This window comes from Patella vulgata, chromosome 6, assembly GCF_932274485.2.
Source record: "Patella vulgata chromosome 6, xgPatVulg1.2, whole genome shotgun sequence".
NCBI classification, from domain to species: Eukaryota; Metazoa; Mollusca; class Gastropoda; family Patellidae; genus Patella; species Patella vulgata.
Window position 1 is genome coordinate 17426274 of NC_065884.2, and position 17565 is coordinate 17443838.

At 36.3% G+C, this 17565-nt stretch overlaps 2 protein-coding genes across 3 annotated transcripts in view; one reads left to right on the top strand and one right to left on the bottom strand.

The window, feature by feature from the left end:
- LOC126824226 (acyl-CoA dehydrogenase family member 11) overlaps positions 1–7047 on the bottom strand; it is a 29249-nt gene extending 22202 nt beyond the window's left edge. For both annotated transcript variants that reach the window (XM_050553415.2, XM_050553416.2), the window contains exons 1-5: positions 6689–7047; positions 4621–4853; positions 4252–4351; positions 3203–3326; positions 2127–2269 (exon numbers count right to left, since the gene is read on the bottom strand). In XM_050553415.2, coding sequence (XP_050409372.1) covers positions 2127–2269; positions 3203–3326; positions 4252–4351; positions 4621–4853; positions 6689–6925 — 837 coding nt within the window. In that variant the 5' untranslated portion in view covers positions 6926–7047. The remainder of the gene's footprint in view (positions 1–2126; positions 2270–3202; positions 3327–4251; positions 4352–4620; positions 4854–6688) is intronic.
- A 182-nt stretch (positions 7048–7229) lies between these two features.
- Positions 7230–17565, top strand: part of LOC126824281 (transcription elongation factor SPT6) — a 33477-nt gene continuing 23141 nt past the window's right edge. The window contains exons 1-11 of the mRNA XM_050553480.2: positions 7230–7326; positions 8571–8745; positions 10029–10219; positions 11065–11275; positions 11794–11875; positions 12334–12430; positions 13232–13324; positions 14295–14381; positions 15024–15239; positions 16351–16440; positions 17391–17530. Coding sequence (XP_050409437.2) covers positions 8586–8745; positions 10029–10219; positions 11065–11275; positions 11794–11875; positions 12334–12430; positions 13232–13324; positions 14295–14381; positions 15024–15239; positions 16351–16440; positions 17391–17530 — 1367 coding nt within the window. The 5' untranslated portion in view covers positions 7230–7326; positions 8571–8585. The remainder of the gene's footprint in view (positions 7327–8570; positions 8746–10028; positions 10220–11064; positions 11276–11793; positions 11876–12333; positions 12431–13231; positions 13325–14294; positions 14382–15023; positions 15240–16350; positions 16441–17390; positions 17531–17565) is intronic.

Sequence of the window (17565 nt, forward strand, 5' to 3'; positions counted from 1 at the left end):
GTGATTTTGCATACAATCAGAGGCCATAATTCAGGAAGTTACAATCTGATATGCGCGAATATTGAAAGGAACCGAGATCTTTGGGTTATAAACTTGCATTTCAAGTTTCATCAAAATCGGATCAAAATTGTGGCCTCTAGAGGGTCCACAACTTTGATTTACCAGATGTTTACACTATATGCGTATGAGGGGCGACCATTTTGTCCAGCAGTTTTGGTCTGATTTGCATGGAATTCAAACTCAACCATCTTTGGGGTGTAAGGGTGATATATTCAAATGATTTTTTAAATCGGAGAAAATTGTGACCTCTATGGAGTCGATAAGCTAAAAACGCGATTTTTCGTACAATCAGGGGCGGCCATTTGGTCCAGCAGTTTTGGTCTGATTGGCATTTAAATTCAAACTCAACCATCCTTGAGGTGTAACGGTGATACATTCAAACGATTTTTTAAATCAGAGAAAAATCGTGACCTCTATGGAGTCCACAAGCTAAAAACATGATTTTTCGTACAATCAGGGGCCATAATTCAGGAAGTTATGGTCTGATATGTGGGCGTATAAAAACAAACTGTTGCATTGTTGTTTCTGGTAAGAACCAGCGGCTGCCAGGCAGAATACGCCCACATTTTCGAGAGATGGATAGAGAACAAGCTAAAAAGAAAGTGATTTTTCCTACAATCAAGGGCCATAATTCAGGAAATTACAATTCGATATGCGCAAATATCGAAAGGAACCGAAATCTTTGGGTTATAAACTTACATTTCAAGTTTCAACAAAATCGGATAAAAATTGTGACCTCTATAGGGTCCACAACCTTGATATACCATATTTTTAAGCTATTTGAGACCGAGGGTGTAATGGTGATATAATAATACGTTTTTTTAAATCAGATAAAAATTATGACCTCTATAGGGTCCACAAGCTAAAAACGCGATTTTTCGTACAATCAGGGGGCATAATTCAGGAAGTTATGGTCCGATATGTGCGAATACCGAAAGAAACCGAGATCTTTGGGTTATAAACTTACATTTCAAGTTTCAACAAAATCGGATAAAAATTGTGACCTCTATAGGGTCCACAACCTTGATATACCATATTTTTACGCTATTTGAGAACGAACGGCGGTCATTTTGTCTGTCAATTTTAGGTCGACTTTCACGAAATTCGAACTCAGTCGTCCTAATTGTGTAACGGTGATATAATAATACGTTTTTTTAAATCAGATAAAAATTATGACCTCTATAGGGTACACAAGCTAAAAACGCAATTTTTTGTACTATCAGGGGCCATAATTCAGGAAGTTACAGTCCGATATGCGCGAATATCGAAAGGAACCGAGATCTTTGGGTTATAAACTTACATTTCATGATTCAACAAAATCGGATAAAAATTGTGACCTCTATAGGGTCCACAAGCCAAAAACGTGATTTTTCGTACAAACAGGGGCCATAATCCATGAAGTTTTGATCCGATACATGCCAATATCGAAAGCAGCCAAGATCTTTTAGAGATACACCTATATTTCAAATATAGACGGACGGACGGACAGACAGACGTCCGGACGGACAGGGGCGACGGCATGATACGTCCACATGAAAATGTGGGCGTATAAAAACGTCTTAACTAACTGAGATAAAAAGAAGTAAATACACAACGTGAAGGGGAAGTAAAGACGATCACAAGGCTACTAAGATATGTAGTAAGAAAAGATACATGGGTCATACGTAGGATGTGGCGACCGGTTTGGGATAGCCCGCTCTCCATGTCTGACAGAAGACCCATGGTGCTACACAGTCCGGTTATCCAAATAATTCCTACTGCGCAGGTCCATCCAAGATCCTTTTTGTGTTCCGGTTCCCGAAGACTATATAAAGGGAACATCTGCACAATGTCATTTAAGCCTGATGAGTTTGAAATGAACGGCTACTCACCACTCATAAATTTCTAATTTTAATATGATTGTCAAGGTTAAGCTTGAACTGTGATATTGTACCTTTCAACAACTTTGAAAAGTTTGCTTCGAATCCCTTTCAAAACATTTTAATGTTGTATTTGTTGGCAGAGAAGTAGTTATATCCATATGAATGAAACAAATTTTCAGTGGATTATTTAAACATTATACTTACATCCACAACCATTCCATTTTTGTCTAATGGTCGTGCTAATGTAAAGGTCATATCCGAGTCTGTTGCTGAGGAGAACCATTTGTAACCATGAAGTGTGTAAGAACCATCTGGTTGTAACTGAGCTAGAGTCTCTGTTCCTCTGGCTGAAAGAAATACCAATCATAAAATTTGCAAATAAAAATGTCCAAGAAAAGTTGCTTGTATGCAATTTTACCAGTTTTATTTAAACCCAATCTAAATGTCCAATAAACGAGAGGAAAATCCTTTCAATAAAGTGGTGTTGGTTTGTATCTAAGAGAAAGCTACAGGAGAATTTTTGTGATTGTTCTAGTTTAGGTCTCTTGTGATTATAGCCTATTAGATAGTGTCGGGCAATAGTATACATCCACAGCACAGTCAATCTAAATCCTTCTACAATGACATAAAACATACACAACACTTAGTCAGGTCCCCTATTAAGCTCTATTATGCTAGCTATAAAATCATTAATAACATAACAATGTTTAAAGATGCATTTTTAAGATTTAGATACAGAGCTGACACGTGGGTAAAACGTTGGCTCGCTAAACTGGTGGTGCCGCGTTTGACCCCTGCAATGGCCGATAAGAGTTTATTGGGATTTTTCAGCGTGGTTCCTCCTTGTCACTGGTGCAGGACCGATGGCCTGGCAAGGGACAACTTCTAGTCATTTGAATACGCATGCACATTAAAGATCCCTTGGTAGTTGGAATTTGATATAAGAGTAGGCTGTAGCGCCGTTGTGCGGGCAAAATTCCCCTTATAGCACACTGTATGCCGTATGCCTGTCTTCATTAGCCCAGTTCAGAGCAGAACTGTAGTTAAAACCCATTTCTATTTCATTCTCTTTTCCTAATCTGAACATAACCAAATGAAAAATCCCTCAGATTTAGGCGGCACCAATTTGATTTTCTGTCCTTCAGGGTGTTAATAAATAAATAGCCACTTGAGTCACGTGAAAGATATTTTGTCCCGAAGATCAGAAAATCAAATTGGTGTGGCCTTCGTCCTTCAGATTTGACCAAACATTTAAAGTAGTTCCCATGTGACATATTTACCAACATCAGAACCGCCTCTTCTTTCTGTCATCCATTGACCAGACGTCCAAAACTTTTTTGGGTCTCGGCTGGTTAATCTGATGTATGCTCTCTCTTTCATCCAGGGATTTTCATCACCAATTGTCTAAAGAAAGATAAATGAATTATTGAAATTTAATTTACTGGTACCATATTTTTTAACTCACACTCATATGAAAATGAAAGTAATAATATTCATTCCAATTGTATTTTAGACAAATGAGTTACCAAATGGAAAATAAAATGAAATGGGGTTTAATGTCCTACTGTTCTGCTCCCACTGGGCTAATGAAGATAGGTATACACCATACAGTGTGCTATAAGGGACATTTTGCCCAGACAGAGGCACTACAGCTTATGTCAAGGGTTCTTTTACGTGCATGCCGTTGTGTACATGGGAACTCGGTTTTTCGTCTGATCTGAACAGCATTACGTTGCATTTTGCCAGTCCCTCCATCCTGCACCACTGACACAGGGGAACCATGACAGTAAATCCAGATAAACTTGCTCAGTCAACATCAGATTCTAACACAGGACCCCCAGGTTGACGTCTTACTTACAGAGCAGCGGCTCCCAATTTTGAATAAAAAATTGTGCAGACCCGATATATTACCATAGATGATGCCTAATACAGTTCATGCATTGATAATACAGGCCTAGAGTTTGCAGGAATCTCAGAATCTGATTCACAAAGAATTATTGAAGAAAAACTCAAATCTTCCGCAAAAATAAGTAGGTTTAACGACCTACTTTTCTGTTCCATTCAGGCTATATGCCATACAGTGTGCTATGAGGGACGTTATGCCCGGACAACAGGTTATTTGTCCCATCCAAAAGCATAGGAACTGTTCATTGCCAGGCATTCTCCTACACCACTAACAAGGGATTCATGAAGGAAAACACTCAGGAACTTTCTCTGCCAACTCCAGGATCGAACCTGGAACCTCCAGGGTAGTCAGCCAGTGATTTACTCACTGAGCTTCTGAGGCTCAAGAAAAATATACGAAAATGTAGGCCTGATGATAAGTTACCTCTATAATGCTTGATGCACCATCCGTCATGGCTAATGGACAACTATATAACCCAGCTGATGGACTGTACAAGTACAGTTTAGCCATTTGATAGAGTCGACTGAAATAAAATAACTAAAATAAAACTGATTATCTGAAGTACCTCAATAACCTTAGCAGCACCATCAGTCATACCCAATGGACACCAATAAAGAGCAGAGGCAGCAGAATAAAGGTACATTTTAACCATTTGGTAAAACCGACTATTCAATAAAAGAGAAGCAAACGATATTATATGATATTTATATTATCTAGAATTAATAATATCTATATTTTTCTTGAAATTGATAATCCCTATTTAAAATCATTTATACTAAATCCTATACAAACCTCCATTCTCCATATTTCTTTTCATAGGCTATAGCAATTAGACCTTCTTCTGCTGAAATATCATGCATACGTTTCCAGGCAGGGGAGGTAATCAGATTATCTACACGTTTTCCCCAAGCATCATATTGTTCTAGTTGTGGTATTTCCTTATCGCACTGTAAATGGAGATCATAAATGTCTGTTGCTACCCTTTCTCCAAATCTTTTTAAGTCAGGAGATATCTCACCATAAATCTGTAATAAAAATTAAAGGAATATAAACTAGTTTGGTGATTATTCAGAACTGTCAAATAAAATAATTCAAATATAGAAATAGATTTAATGTTCATTCAAAACTATAAACTGGGTCTTTTGGGGACAATAATTTGCATCCAAACACAGGCATCATTAGAGCTGGGAGATAAGCAAAGAACCTGTAGAAAACCCCAATGGTTAGGTAGGTGACCCTACTCCAAGTCTGGAATCTGAGAGAGAGAGAAATGGAGTTCAACGTCCACTCGACACAAACTAGGTCATTTTGGGACTAACACATGGTTCAATTTTATTTCAATAATTAGCTTGCGCGTAGGGGTCTTTAGTAGTGGGAGAAAACTGGAGGACCCGTAGAAAACCCATGAGGTTGGACAGGCGACCCTACTCCTTGTCATATACAACCGGGAAATCGAAACCACGCCAGTTGACTCAATGAAAGACCTCATGATACAGCACGCCTGTGCTAACCATTCGGCCATCCCACCTGGGATCTTGTATACCCTTATAGAAAATAGAACCACAGCACTTAATGAACCAATATAGCCTATAACAGACATTATGATCTACATCATGTTTATGCATTTCTTGTACTAAAATGAAGACGTGTGTAGATAAGTATTGTAACTTTGATTATGATGGGCACATGAGTAGGAAAAATACAAGATCTACCTTTGTGGGTAGTACTATTTACCCAAATTACAATAATTTATATTGATATTTAATAATATGCTTTTCTTTACACCAAATTGTCATTTTTAATTTAAAATAGTAATGTTTTTTGTGTCAAAAGGACCCTCAAAATGTGATTTCCAAGCAAGCTTGGAAGTGGTGATGAAAGAACATAACTTGTGTATTGCACGAAACCACTTGCTTGAAAATTGCATTTTGAAGGATATTTTTTAAACAAAAACATTACAATTTTAAATTAACCAGCGGTTGCCTTGCAAGATATGCCCACATTTTGCAACAGATGGGCAGAGAACAAGCTAAAAAAAAAACATGAATTTTTTGTAAAATCAGGGGACATAATCCAAGAAGTTACAGTCCAATATGAGAGGATATTGAAAGTCACTGAGATCTTTGGGTTATATACATACATTTCAAGTTTCATCAAAATCAGATAAAGTTGAGACTTCTAGAGGGTCCACAACCTTGGTATTACATACTTTTAGACTGTTTGTGTACAAGGAACGGCTATTTTGTCGGGAAGTTTCAGGCAGGTATGATCTCATGCATTAAAACTGATAGTACGAATTGGTCTCGAGACCACCAAGATACTATACATGTATAGTCTCATGCATTTAAACTGTAAATAGACCATCAAGGTATGACATGGTCTCATGCATTACAACTGATAAAGAGACCATTGATCATATTACACTGTTGAACCTTTTCAGCAAGAACCGTCTGATTATCGAGCCAACGCTTTGTCATTGAGCTACCTTGGCTCGTTATATTCGTAAGAATAGCTACTTAATAATGTGACGAAAATTATTATTATTAATAATGATCAGTGCTAGTTAGTAGGAAACATGCTTGGTGTTCAGCAAGTCATATTAGTGTCTTGGTTTTCGCGTCTAAATAGTAAACAAGATGTAAGCAAGACAGGTTATCGTTACATGAAATTTTGGAAAATAAAGGTGTGTAAAATATAAAGTTATTGGCCGATTCGGCTGAAATTTGGTGTGGGGCCGTCGCTAGCTTCCCCCCCCCCCTCCCTGGGAAATTTCAAGTCTCTACAACAACAGACAAAATAGGCCTACTAGCTAGGTAGGTGTAGGCTACGAAAGTGCATTAGCGTCCTTTTACTAGGCTACCTCTTTAGGGACGTATCTCTGTAAATATGACTGAAGGACTGAATCTTCTGAAAACTGGTTTCCCAATAGTGGTTTCTCTTGAAAGAACTGTCCAATTTTAGCATGTGCAAATGGCATTCCAGAGTGAACTATTCTGCCATCTTCAAGCTCCTGTAAATCTGAATGAGCAATTACTGATGTACTTTTTCTGACTATGTTTCTCATCGACAGAATTCCCTGATGTCGAAGTTTCAACATAGTTCAGAATCTATTTGATTTTTTGTCATGTACATTAAACCCAATGCGATGAATGCAGCTGTCAAACTCTATTTACTGAGTTTACACCAGGCCTACAGGGCAAAGGTCAGGTAAAATAGTCATTTAATGGAGTTGTTTCCCTTTCACAATAAAGGTGAACATTAAACGAAACGTTGTCATGTTTGTTTCGTTGTTTTAATTTTGTTAAATAAAAGTATTCTCTTTTGATATCTCTTGATAAAGCCAAGAAATACTACATTGGTATCATTTCAGTAAAAGTATATTTTTATTTTTACCAATCTAAACGGAAGTAATATTTACTGCCGACATAGAAACCATTTCCGGATAAATCATACCCAGGTTGAAAATTGGGTTTTTTGTTGAAAATAAGATAGAAATTGGTAAGTATGCCTTTACTATCACATCATTTAGCTTTGATTTCAGGAATTATTCTCGTGTGGTTTTGGGCCATATTAAAAAATGTTCCCAATTTGTTGTTGAAATTGTAATAAAATGTCTGTTTGTTCTGGTGTGGTGTTTTTCTCTATTTCTCTTCTCTCATCTCATCTGTGTTGGACAAGAAAGGCTAGTTTCCCCAAAACAAGTTTGCCATTTAATAAATTACACTCGATGTTGTAACCAATTTTGGTATTGAATATAAAAGAAAATAAAACTTGCTTTAAAAAAAAACAAACAAACACTGAAGTGATCAGACTATCTAGCAGCCAATCAACTAACTAAACTAGGGCTAGCATCGGCAAATTTGAAATTGAAATTGGTACATCAATTGTGGCTTTGCACAAGTACAAAATTTTCAACACATATTGTTATAATTTGTATGATATGAAGTAAAAGTTCTTCATTATGACGTCAACTGCCATTCAGAAAACATCTTTCTTGTATATTACCCCTATATTTCTAGTTCCCTGTATACGAATCAACTATTAGTTGTGGACGACATAACCAATACCCTGTGGACAAGTCAACCAATGCTTGTGGACCACTTAACCGTGGACGAGTTTGTATTCATACGTGAACGAGTTAACTAGCTTCCATTCTTTGCACAAACAATGCAGTATGAACCATTACTATAGTCACCGAACAGTTTCTTTTTACATTTTCAAACTGACATTTTTAAAATTTCAAGTAGCTGTTTGATCTTTCAAAATCATAGAATTATGCTATATGGTTTCACCTTTATTTCAATGTGGATTAGTTGATTAATGTTAAGCTATGTGTAGTACATTTTGTGGCCAGATTAATTGGCAATTAAGGGAGTTTCAGGCCTGTAACCAGTGTTCGACACAAACATTGTTCCGAAGGACTCCTGCTAGCCTATTTCACTCAGTTCTGACAGGCCTTTGAAGCAGAGATACCAATTTTGTAATTATTTGATTTTTGCCCCCACCTACGACAATTCAAATTTAAGATTGTTTTATTACAAGTATTTTAAAATCATGACTAAAAATGTGATTTTCGGGTTATGCAAAAGTCCCTATAGAATTTAAATGAATTATAGCTGCCGAAAATTCAAGCCTTGACCTACATGTTCATGTACTAGCAGTTTGCAAGATCATTTACTAAACCACCATAGACAATAGTGTGTAATAAATCTCAAATTTTTATTTTGTATAATCTTTTTCAGTATTATATCGGAAAAATGTCAGACTTTTTGGAAAATGAAGCTGAGGAATCAGAGAGAAGTAGTTCAGAGGAAGATGATGAAGTTGTAGGAACCAAAAAGTCTAAATCAGTTGTAAAAAAGAAAAGTAAAGGACGTATTGATGATGATGACGATGATGATGATGAAGAAGAAATTGGTAAATGTTATGCATTGTGAATTTAAAATGTTTCTTTTATTAAGATATGTAGTCAGGACAACTCAATTATATATAATATCAGGCCTCGAAATGTTTTAAAAAAGCTACCTGTCGCAAGCAAAAGGTAGCTTTTCTTCATACCTGTCACTTCAGTAAATAACCTGTCACTCTCAATTATCAGGGGGGTTGGATGGCTGAATGGTTAGCGTGCGCGCGCTGTATCATAAAGTCTGTCATTGAGTCGACTGGCGTGGTTTCGAATCCCCGGTTGTACGTGACAAGGAGTAGGGTCACCTGTCCAACCTCGTAGGTTTTCTCCTGGTCCCCCGGTTTCCTCCCACTGCTAAATTCTTTGCACAAACAATGCAGTATGAACCATTACTATAGTCACCTAACATATGGTTTCAAATTGTGTGAGTAACTGCTGCCTACGACAGAGTGAAATGTAAACAGTACAAATGGCGGCTTTTCACGGTATATCCGTGCTTAATTCTTGCATTTAGAAACGAATAATTAAATGTACGTGACGTGGACGTGAGTATTGTGGTCTTAAGTCAATTTACTGAACATCAAGTAATATCTAGTCCACCTGTCGCAAGCAACAGGTAGTTTTACTTGCTACCTGTCGGCGACAAGTAGACAGGCGAACATTTCGAGCCATGAATATTGTAAGATTAAGAGAAAGAATTGGCCGTTCTATGATAAAAAATTAATATATTGAAAATTCTATTCAAATTACTTTATTCTGGGTAAAGTTATGACTGTTTAAAGACGTAGTGCAAATCGTTTATTATTGTAGGAACAGTACTTGACAAAGTAGAATAAGTCTTCATTATCCATTTTAACGTTGATATCCATTTAAATCTCGATAATCTAATGGTGTAGGGAGTTGATTATACTTATACATGTAAGCTTGTCGTGTAAATAAATGTCCCCAAATAATAATTTAATAACAATTGAAGCCAAAAGAAAGACCGGCAATAGGCAGATTTAAGCCTAGCTGACAACCCGCCGTACATGCTACTACAAACGGTTTACAGGGGAAATTTTAGTAAACCTGTGCCTGAGACTTACGCGTCACTTGTGTTTTTTGGGAACCGTAGAACATCGCAGATTGGCCGTATAGAGATTTTTGGTCCTGCACATACAAAATTTTCACCCCGATTCTTGCAGTTGGTCTGCGAACTGTCAAACCCCACAACCTGTGCATGTCAAACGCTAGGATTTAGCTTTTACATAATGTGTCTTTAAGCATCTGGTAACTTTTATCATTCATATTTTAGATGAGGCACTTATTGAAGAAGAAATGAAAGATTTTATTAATGAGGATGTAGAAGAAGATGATGAAGAAGGAAGTGAAGATGGTGGGGATGAAGGAAAGAGAAAACACGAAGATTCAGATATTGATGATCAACTTGAAGATGATGATTATGATCTGCTGGAAGAAAATCTGGGTATAAAAGTGAAAAGAAAGGTAATGATAAAACATACATGTATTGTAACCGCATGCCTGGCTAAAAATTGTTTCTTCAGTATTGATTGTACTGTTGACTTAGTACTTCCAAACATTGGAACTATATGTACTTATCAAAGTAAATTCTCAATAGATATTTAAGAATCCCTGCGCAACAGCATTTTAACAGACTTATGTTAAAGTAGAGATTTTTTAATCATCATAACGTTTCCGGGATCAATATCCTGTATCAAATCATTTGATAAATATCTATTCTTGCTCTCCTGCCCCGCTGGCATCTTCTTTTTCATCCAGTAAGGTACACAGATCTACCAGCTTGTCAAGCTTTAGATACATTTTAAGGGAGTGAGGGGGGTTGCATGGCCGAATGGTTAGCACGTGCAGCTGTATCATAAGGTCTGTCATTGAGTCAACTGGCGTGGTTTCGATTACCCGGTTGTACGTGACAAGGCGTAGGGTCGCCTGTCCAATCTCGTGGGTTTTCTCCATGTCCCCCGGTTTCCTCCCACTGCTAAAAAAACTCTACACGCAAGCGAATTATTGAAAAAAAAATTGAACCATATGTACAGTTAGTCCCAAAATAACCTAGTTTGTGATTCTAGATTCATTCATTGGCCAGAGCTCTATGGAAAGATAAGATATTGAAGGAAGAAATATAAGACTTTTAATTTTAACACAACAAAATTGCAAAATTTTAATTAGATTAGCAATCGTATACTATCCCCCCCTCCCACCTCAAAAAAAAAAAATACTTGACATGATATTTGGTAGATGTAAATCAATATGTATTTATTTAAAAAAAGAAAAATCTACTAGACCTGTTCATATTTCATATTATTTTGTAGCAAAAACGTAAACGTATTCGTGTGATGTCTGAAGATGAAGATAGTGATAAAGAAGGAGATGAAACAGGTACTGATGGTAAACAAACTATAGAAGATCAGTTATTTGAGGGTTTAGAAGAAGAAGGTGATGATGATGTTAGATCTGTAGCACCTGCCAGAGAAGCACCAGATACAAATGATTTTGGTGATTTGGATGAAGAAGAAGAATCAGGTATGAGAAAATTAATTTCAAGCCTCTAGATAAATAAATTTCTGCTAAACTTAAAAATCAATGATGTAGATATCAGTTGGTGGCCAGCAATAATGTCTGGGTGCTTCTCCTGTATTAAGGAGTAGGGTCATCTGTCAAACCTCATTTGTTTTCTCCAGGCTCCCCGGTTTTATCCCACTGCTAAAGCCCCTACGTGCAAGCGAATTATTGAAATAAAACTGAACCATAAGTTAGTCCCGAAATGACCTAATTTGTGTTAAGTGTGTGTTAAACTCCATTTCTCTGCCTTGAATTTGTTATTGCTAAATAACTCCAGTGGCCATTTGGTTTCATGGCTTATCTTTCAAACGTTGATCTTTTCTAGTTTATATTTATTGTGTGACACATTTTGGTTTGTTGTTAGCAGTTGGCAATATTTTGTTGTAAGTCTATTTTTAACACACAAGAGTTCAAAATTGAACATAAATAGATACATTAATTCTGATAGTTTTACACTTGAAATATATTTTCTTCAACAGATATAGATGATTTCATTGTTGATGATGAAGGAAGACCGATCAGTAAAGGAAAGAAGAAAAAACATATCATTCACAGTGATAGGTATGCAGTAATTATAGTCAGACATTTTTTATTGGCAATCCTGGGGGTTGGGTGGCCGAATGGCTTAACTTTAGTACTTTAGAATAAATGGTCTGTCATTGAGTCAAGTGGCATGGTTTCATTTCACTCGTGTGCGTGACAAGAAGTAGAGTCGTCTGTCCAATCTCGTGGGTTTTCTCTGGGTCCTCTGGTTTCCTCCCACTGCTAAAGACTCCTACATGCATGTAAATTATTGAAATAAAATTTAACCATTATGTTAGTCTCAATCTAAAACACTATTCATTGGAGGTGTTTACATAGCCAACATATTTTTGTGGTACCTTTTGTATTTTATTATGACACAATTTTTATTGTCAAATTAGAGAAATTAAGTCAACTGGCTAGTATAAAAAACTATGTTAAATTAAAGAGATATTTTTGTAGCCTTTGTCTGACTTGTGTTATTAAAATATCTACAGGGCTCTACAGGAAGCTCAGGATATATTTGGTGTAGATTTTGATATTGAAGAGTTTGCTGACTATGATGAGGAGGAGGAAGATGATATGGATGAAGAGGTGAATTATTTTAAATATTTTGTTTCTGTTCCTTCAAAGATAGTTAATGCAGAGTGATATCAGAAATTTTGTCTGGCTATATTTGAAAATTTATATTTACAATGAAATATGTAATTCTGCTACACTAATTTGTTTCATCTCAAGACAAAGGTTATCTTCATTAAAAATAACAAAAGTTGGACACCAAGTTGAATTTATAACCTTATTTAATTTAGGCTTAAAGATGCATTATGGAAGAGCTAAATCTGCCTACTACAGGTCTTTTTCCTGTTCTTCAAATGTTATATAAAGTATTATTTAGACATTTATTCCTATGACAAGCCCATAATCAACTCTCTAGACCATTGGATGGCTTAGATATTTGATTTAAAAATTAACGATAAAATGGATAATCTAGACTTTGTTTATTGTTGTAGCAAAGGTACAGGACAATCAAGGCTATCTTGTTAAAACTTGAAACCATCATAACTTTGCTCAGAATTAAATAATTGTACTGAAATTTTCAATATTTATTTCTCATTATTATCTATTTTTGAACTATTATAGCAAAAACTCCCAGCTCTATATCTTAATCTTACATATTGCATCTATTAGCTCATTGTGCGCTAATTTTTGAACTATTATAGCAAAAACACCCAGCTCTATTTCTAAATTTTACATAATGCATCTATTAGCTCATTGTGTGCTTAAAATGACAAATATAGATGTATAGATGATTAAATGTATGTAGTATGGGTCAAGAAAAATCGTTTCCTGTAAAGTCTTCCCATATAAACTTTTCTGAACTATAAATTTTTTCAGTATGAAGATGAAGAACTAGATGTTGATGGTGTAGCCAGGCCAAGAACTAAAAAAAGTGGCCGAGCCAGAAGAACTAAGAAAAGTATTTATGATGTAAGTTGGTTTCTTGAAGTCTAGAAATATGAAGAAACTTAAAGGTATTTATCTGTTTTCTTGAGCAGGATTTCCAGACGTTCCCATGTAAGACCTATTCTGAGATAACTTCACACTGGTTGCCAATTTCAGAATAACAAATACATCATCACAAAACCTTCATCCCTAAGATCATTATTGGTTATAAATCTTTTGGGAGCCTTGGTTGCTCAATAAAAAAGATGCTAACCAGGAGGTCTTAGGTTCGTTCCCAGTATTGATAAGACAGGTTTCCCCAGTGTCTAGTTGTTTGGGTGGGACAAAAAATATTCTGGTCACATGTACACATTGACGTGCACAGAAAAGAACTCTTTTGACAATTGCAATTCGAAATAAGAAATTTTCATCATAGCACACATTACACAACATACGGTCAGTTTTTATTAGCCCAGTCGGTGCAGAAAAATATGATATGAAACCCCATTTCATTTCATATAGAACTTTTGAATCGTTCAAAAGAAGTATGTTACTAGTGTTTAAATATTTAAAAGTGTACAGCGTGTATTTCGGGTGGGGGGTTAGCACGTGCGCGCTGTGTCATAAGGTCTGTCATTGAGTCAACTGGCGTGGTTTCGATTCCCCGGTTGTACATGACAACTAGTAGGGTAGCCTGTCAAACCTCATGGGTTTTCTCCGGCTCCTCCGGTTTCCTCCTACTGCTAAAGACCCCTACCAGCAAGTGAATTATTGAAATAAAATTGAACCATATGTTAGTCTCGAAAGACCTAGTTTGTGTCGAGTAGATGTTAAACCCCATTTCTCTCTCCCTCTTTTGTATTTCTAGTTAAAACAAGCGTGATATAAATATATAATATTATTTTACCTTGTTCTATGTAGAAAAGAATATAATTAAATTAACATGGAATCACATATATTCCTGCTTTAAATATTTTTAATTATAAATAACATAACAATTCATGTTCTTTTCTAGGTATTTGAACCAAGTGAGTTGGAAAGAGGACATTTTACAGATCTTGATAATGAAATTAAAACAGCTGATATGCCTGAAAGATTTCAGGTACGATTTTCTTGTATGATAATGGTTGGCTCGCTATATCAATTTAATTAGATCCCAAAAAGGTTTCGATTTAACAAATAAATTCATAGTGTGGGTGTATATAAGCTTTTTTATACGTCTAATGAGAGGGTGCCCCAATAGAGTCTCAAGATTTAGTAACCTGCTACGGTTCGAGAAAAACCACCAGGCATAATTGTCTTATCATTGCACACATACAAATGTTGTGTTGACGATCTGTAATCTACTTTTGATTCCATTCAAGCATCAAGAATCTGCTTGCACAATATTTATTTAATTTGATTCCTTGGTTCGATCCAGTTGTTGGCTGAGAAAGTTCATTGTGATCTTCCGGCCGGGTTTCCCCTTGTCAGTGGTGCAGGACGGGAGGGTCTGACAAGGACAGCTGTCTAGTCATTAGGATGGTACGAAAACTGAGGTCCCTTGTACACATTAGTGTGCATGTAAGAGAACCCTTGGCAGTATGAAATCGATATAAGAGTAGTCCGTAGCGCCGCTGTCCATGCAAAATTTCCCTCATTGCACACTATATAGCGTATGCCCATCTTCATTAGCCCAGTCGGAGCAGAACAGTAGAATGTTAGACCCAATTTTTTCATATCATTTATTTTATTCATATTTTAGTTACGTCAAGTACCAGTTTTAACAGCAGAAGAAGATGAATTAGAAGAAGAAGCTGAATGGATTTATAAACAAGCTTTCTGTACCAAATCTGTGTCCACACAAACATTACTAGAACAAGAACAGGGAAATCAGTTTAATTTTGACAGGAGAAAAGGTCCAGAAATGGTGAATAAAATCAGAAAAGCTATTGACTTCATGAGAAACCAACGACTAGAGGTAAACTAGAATTAATTAAACATACATTATGCAAGAGCTAAATCTGCCTATTTCAGGTCTGTCATCACTAGCCTTCGATATTTACTGGATTAGGATCCGATTTGCTAGTCAACTTTCATTCATGATTTAATCATGAAATGGATAATAGAGACTATGTTTTTTATCGTACCGACTTAAGTAATGATGATCGAGACGAGGCCGAAAATTCAATCGCTAAATTCTCGGTTTAGAGTGGATCAATTTGACTGAAATTTTCATCAAATTTCCTTTACATTATCCAGTTTTTAACTATTATATTGAGAACTGCCAGATCTTTGTCTAATCTCCCATAATTTATCTTTAAGTATCATTTTTAGCATTCAAAGTCGTACACTTTCATACCTTTTGGTAATACATTTCTAGACTCTATTGTGCATAATTTATGAGATATTCAAAATCAATACAGGTTAATCAGCTAATTATCTCAAAATGCACAAACCTGTCAATAACCAAGTAGTCAGAAATGTACTCTTCTTGTCCTGTTTCACAAGAAATGTAATGAAATTGGGTTTAATGTTCTACTGTTCTGTTCCAACTGGGCTAAAAGAGACAGGCATAAGCCATACGGTGTGTTATGAAGGAAATTTTACCCGGACATTGGCGCTTCAGCCTACTCTTATATTGAATTCCAACTGCCAAGGGATGTTTTACATGCACTTCAATGTGTAAGCAGGACCTGATTTTTTTTCCCCAACGACTAGACAACTGTCTTTGTCAGGCCCTCCACCCTGCACCACTGACAAGGGGAAACCACGTAGGAATATCTCAGTGCTCAGTGTACTTTCTCGGACAAGACCGTGAGCGAACCAGTTACCTCCAGGCTTGCAAGCCAGCATCTTACCCACTTAGCCACCGTGGCTCCCCGTTCCGCAAGAAACCGTCAAACATGTGATATGTTGATTGTACTAACATATACATGTTATCATTCAGTATAAGTGTGTAAAGTAGTGCTTGTACTCACAGCCGTGCAGAAAAGTAGGACGTTAAACCACATTTCATTTCTTGCACTCAAAGGATGTTTTATTAACTACTCACCATGTCATAGATTGAATTGATATGTTTTTGTATTTAGGTACCATTTATAGCCTTCTATCGTAAAGAATATGTAGAGCCAGAATTAAACATCACAGATTTATGGAGAGTGTGGAACTGGGATGAAAAGGTAAAATTTTGTCAGTGTATGAAGAAATTGAATTATGTTATACTCAAAGTAGGATATATAACTCCGATCACTATCAATTCCTTCCTTTTGAAATATAACATTGATCAAATCATAAAATGCAGTATGGCCATTGTATTTTAAGCATGGGATGAGGTTCTTATTTTAGATCAAAATGTCTGTCATTGAGCCAAGTGTCATGGGATATCGATTCTCAGCTTATAGGGATAAGGAGTAAGGTTTCCTGACCAACTTCATTGTTTTTCTCCTGTTCATCCAGTTTCCTCCCACTGCTAAAGAACACCTCCTACCTCTAATCGAATTATTGAATAAAATGGAACCCTATATGTTACCCCCGAAATGACCTATTCAATCTTGAGTGGATGTTAAACCCCTCTTTCTCTCTCGCTCTCTCTCTCTCTCTCACTATCTCTGGTTTCGATTCCCCGGTTGTACGTGACAAGGAATATGGTCGTCTGTCCAACCTCGTGGGTTTTCTCCCGGTCCCTCGGTTTCCTCCCACTGCTAAAATTGAAATAAAATTGAACCATGTGTTAGTTCCGAAATGACCTAGTTTCACTAGGGACCGGGTATCATTCGGATTTGATGAAAAAAGGAAAGAAACTGAGCTTACCATCTATAATCTAATACACATATTCAGTTAATAGATTGCCATGCAGAAAGTGTTAAATACCATCAAGATTCATCAAATAACGCCCAGTTTGTGCTACTGTTTAGTTTAAGAAACACCATTTAGTTTTGACATCGGTCATCTAGTTTATGACCATTTAGTTTAGTTTTGATATTGGTCATCCAGTTTATGACCATTTAGTTTATGACCGGTAGCACAAACTGGGCGGTTTTTGATGAATCTTGATGGTATTTAACACTTTCTGCATGGCAGTCTATTAACTGAATATGTCTATTAGATTATTACTTCTTGAATATTGCAGTGGACACAGTTAGCTACAAGAAAGAAGAACCTGATCCGACTGTTTGAAAAAATGCAGAATTTTCAATTTGAACAGAATTCTGATATCGACAAAGTTTTGGCTTCATCTTTCAGACCATTAACAGAGGATGATCTAGAAAAGTAAATTTGATTTTAATTAAGCTGTAGAATCTTTG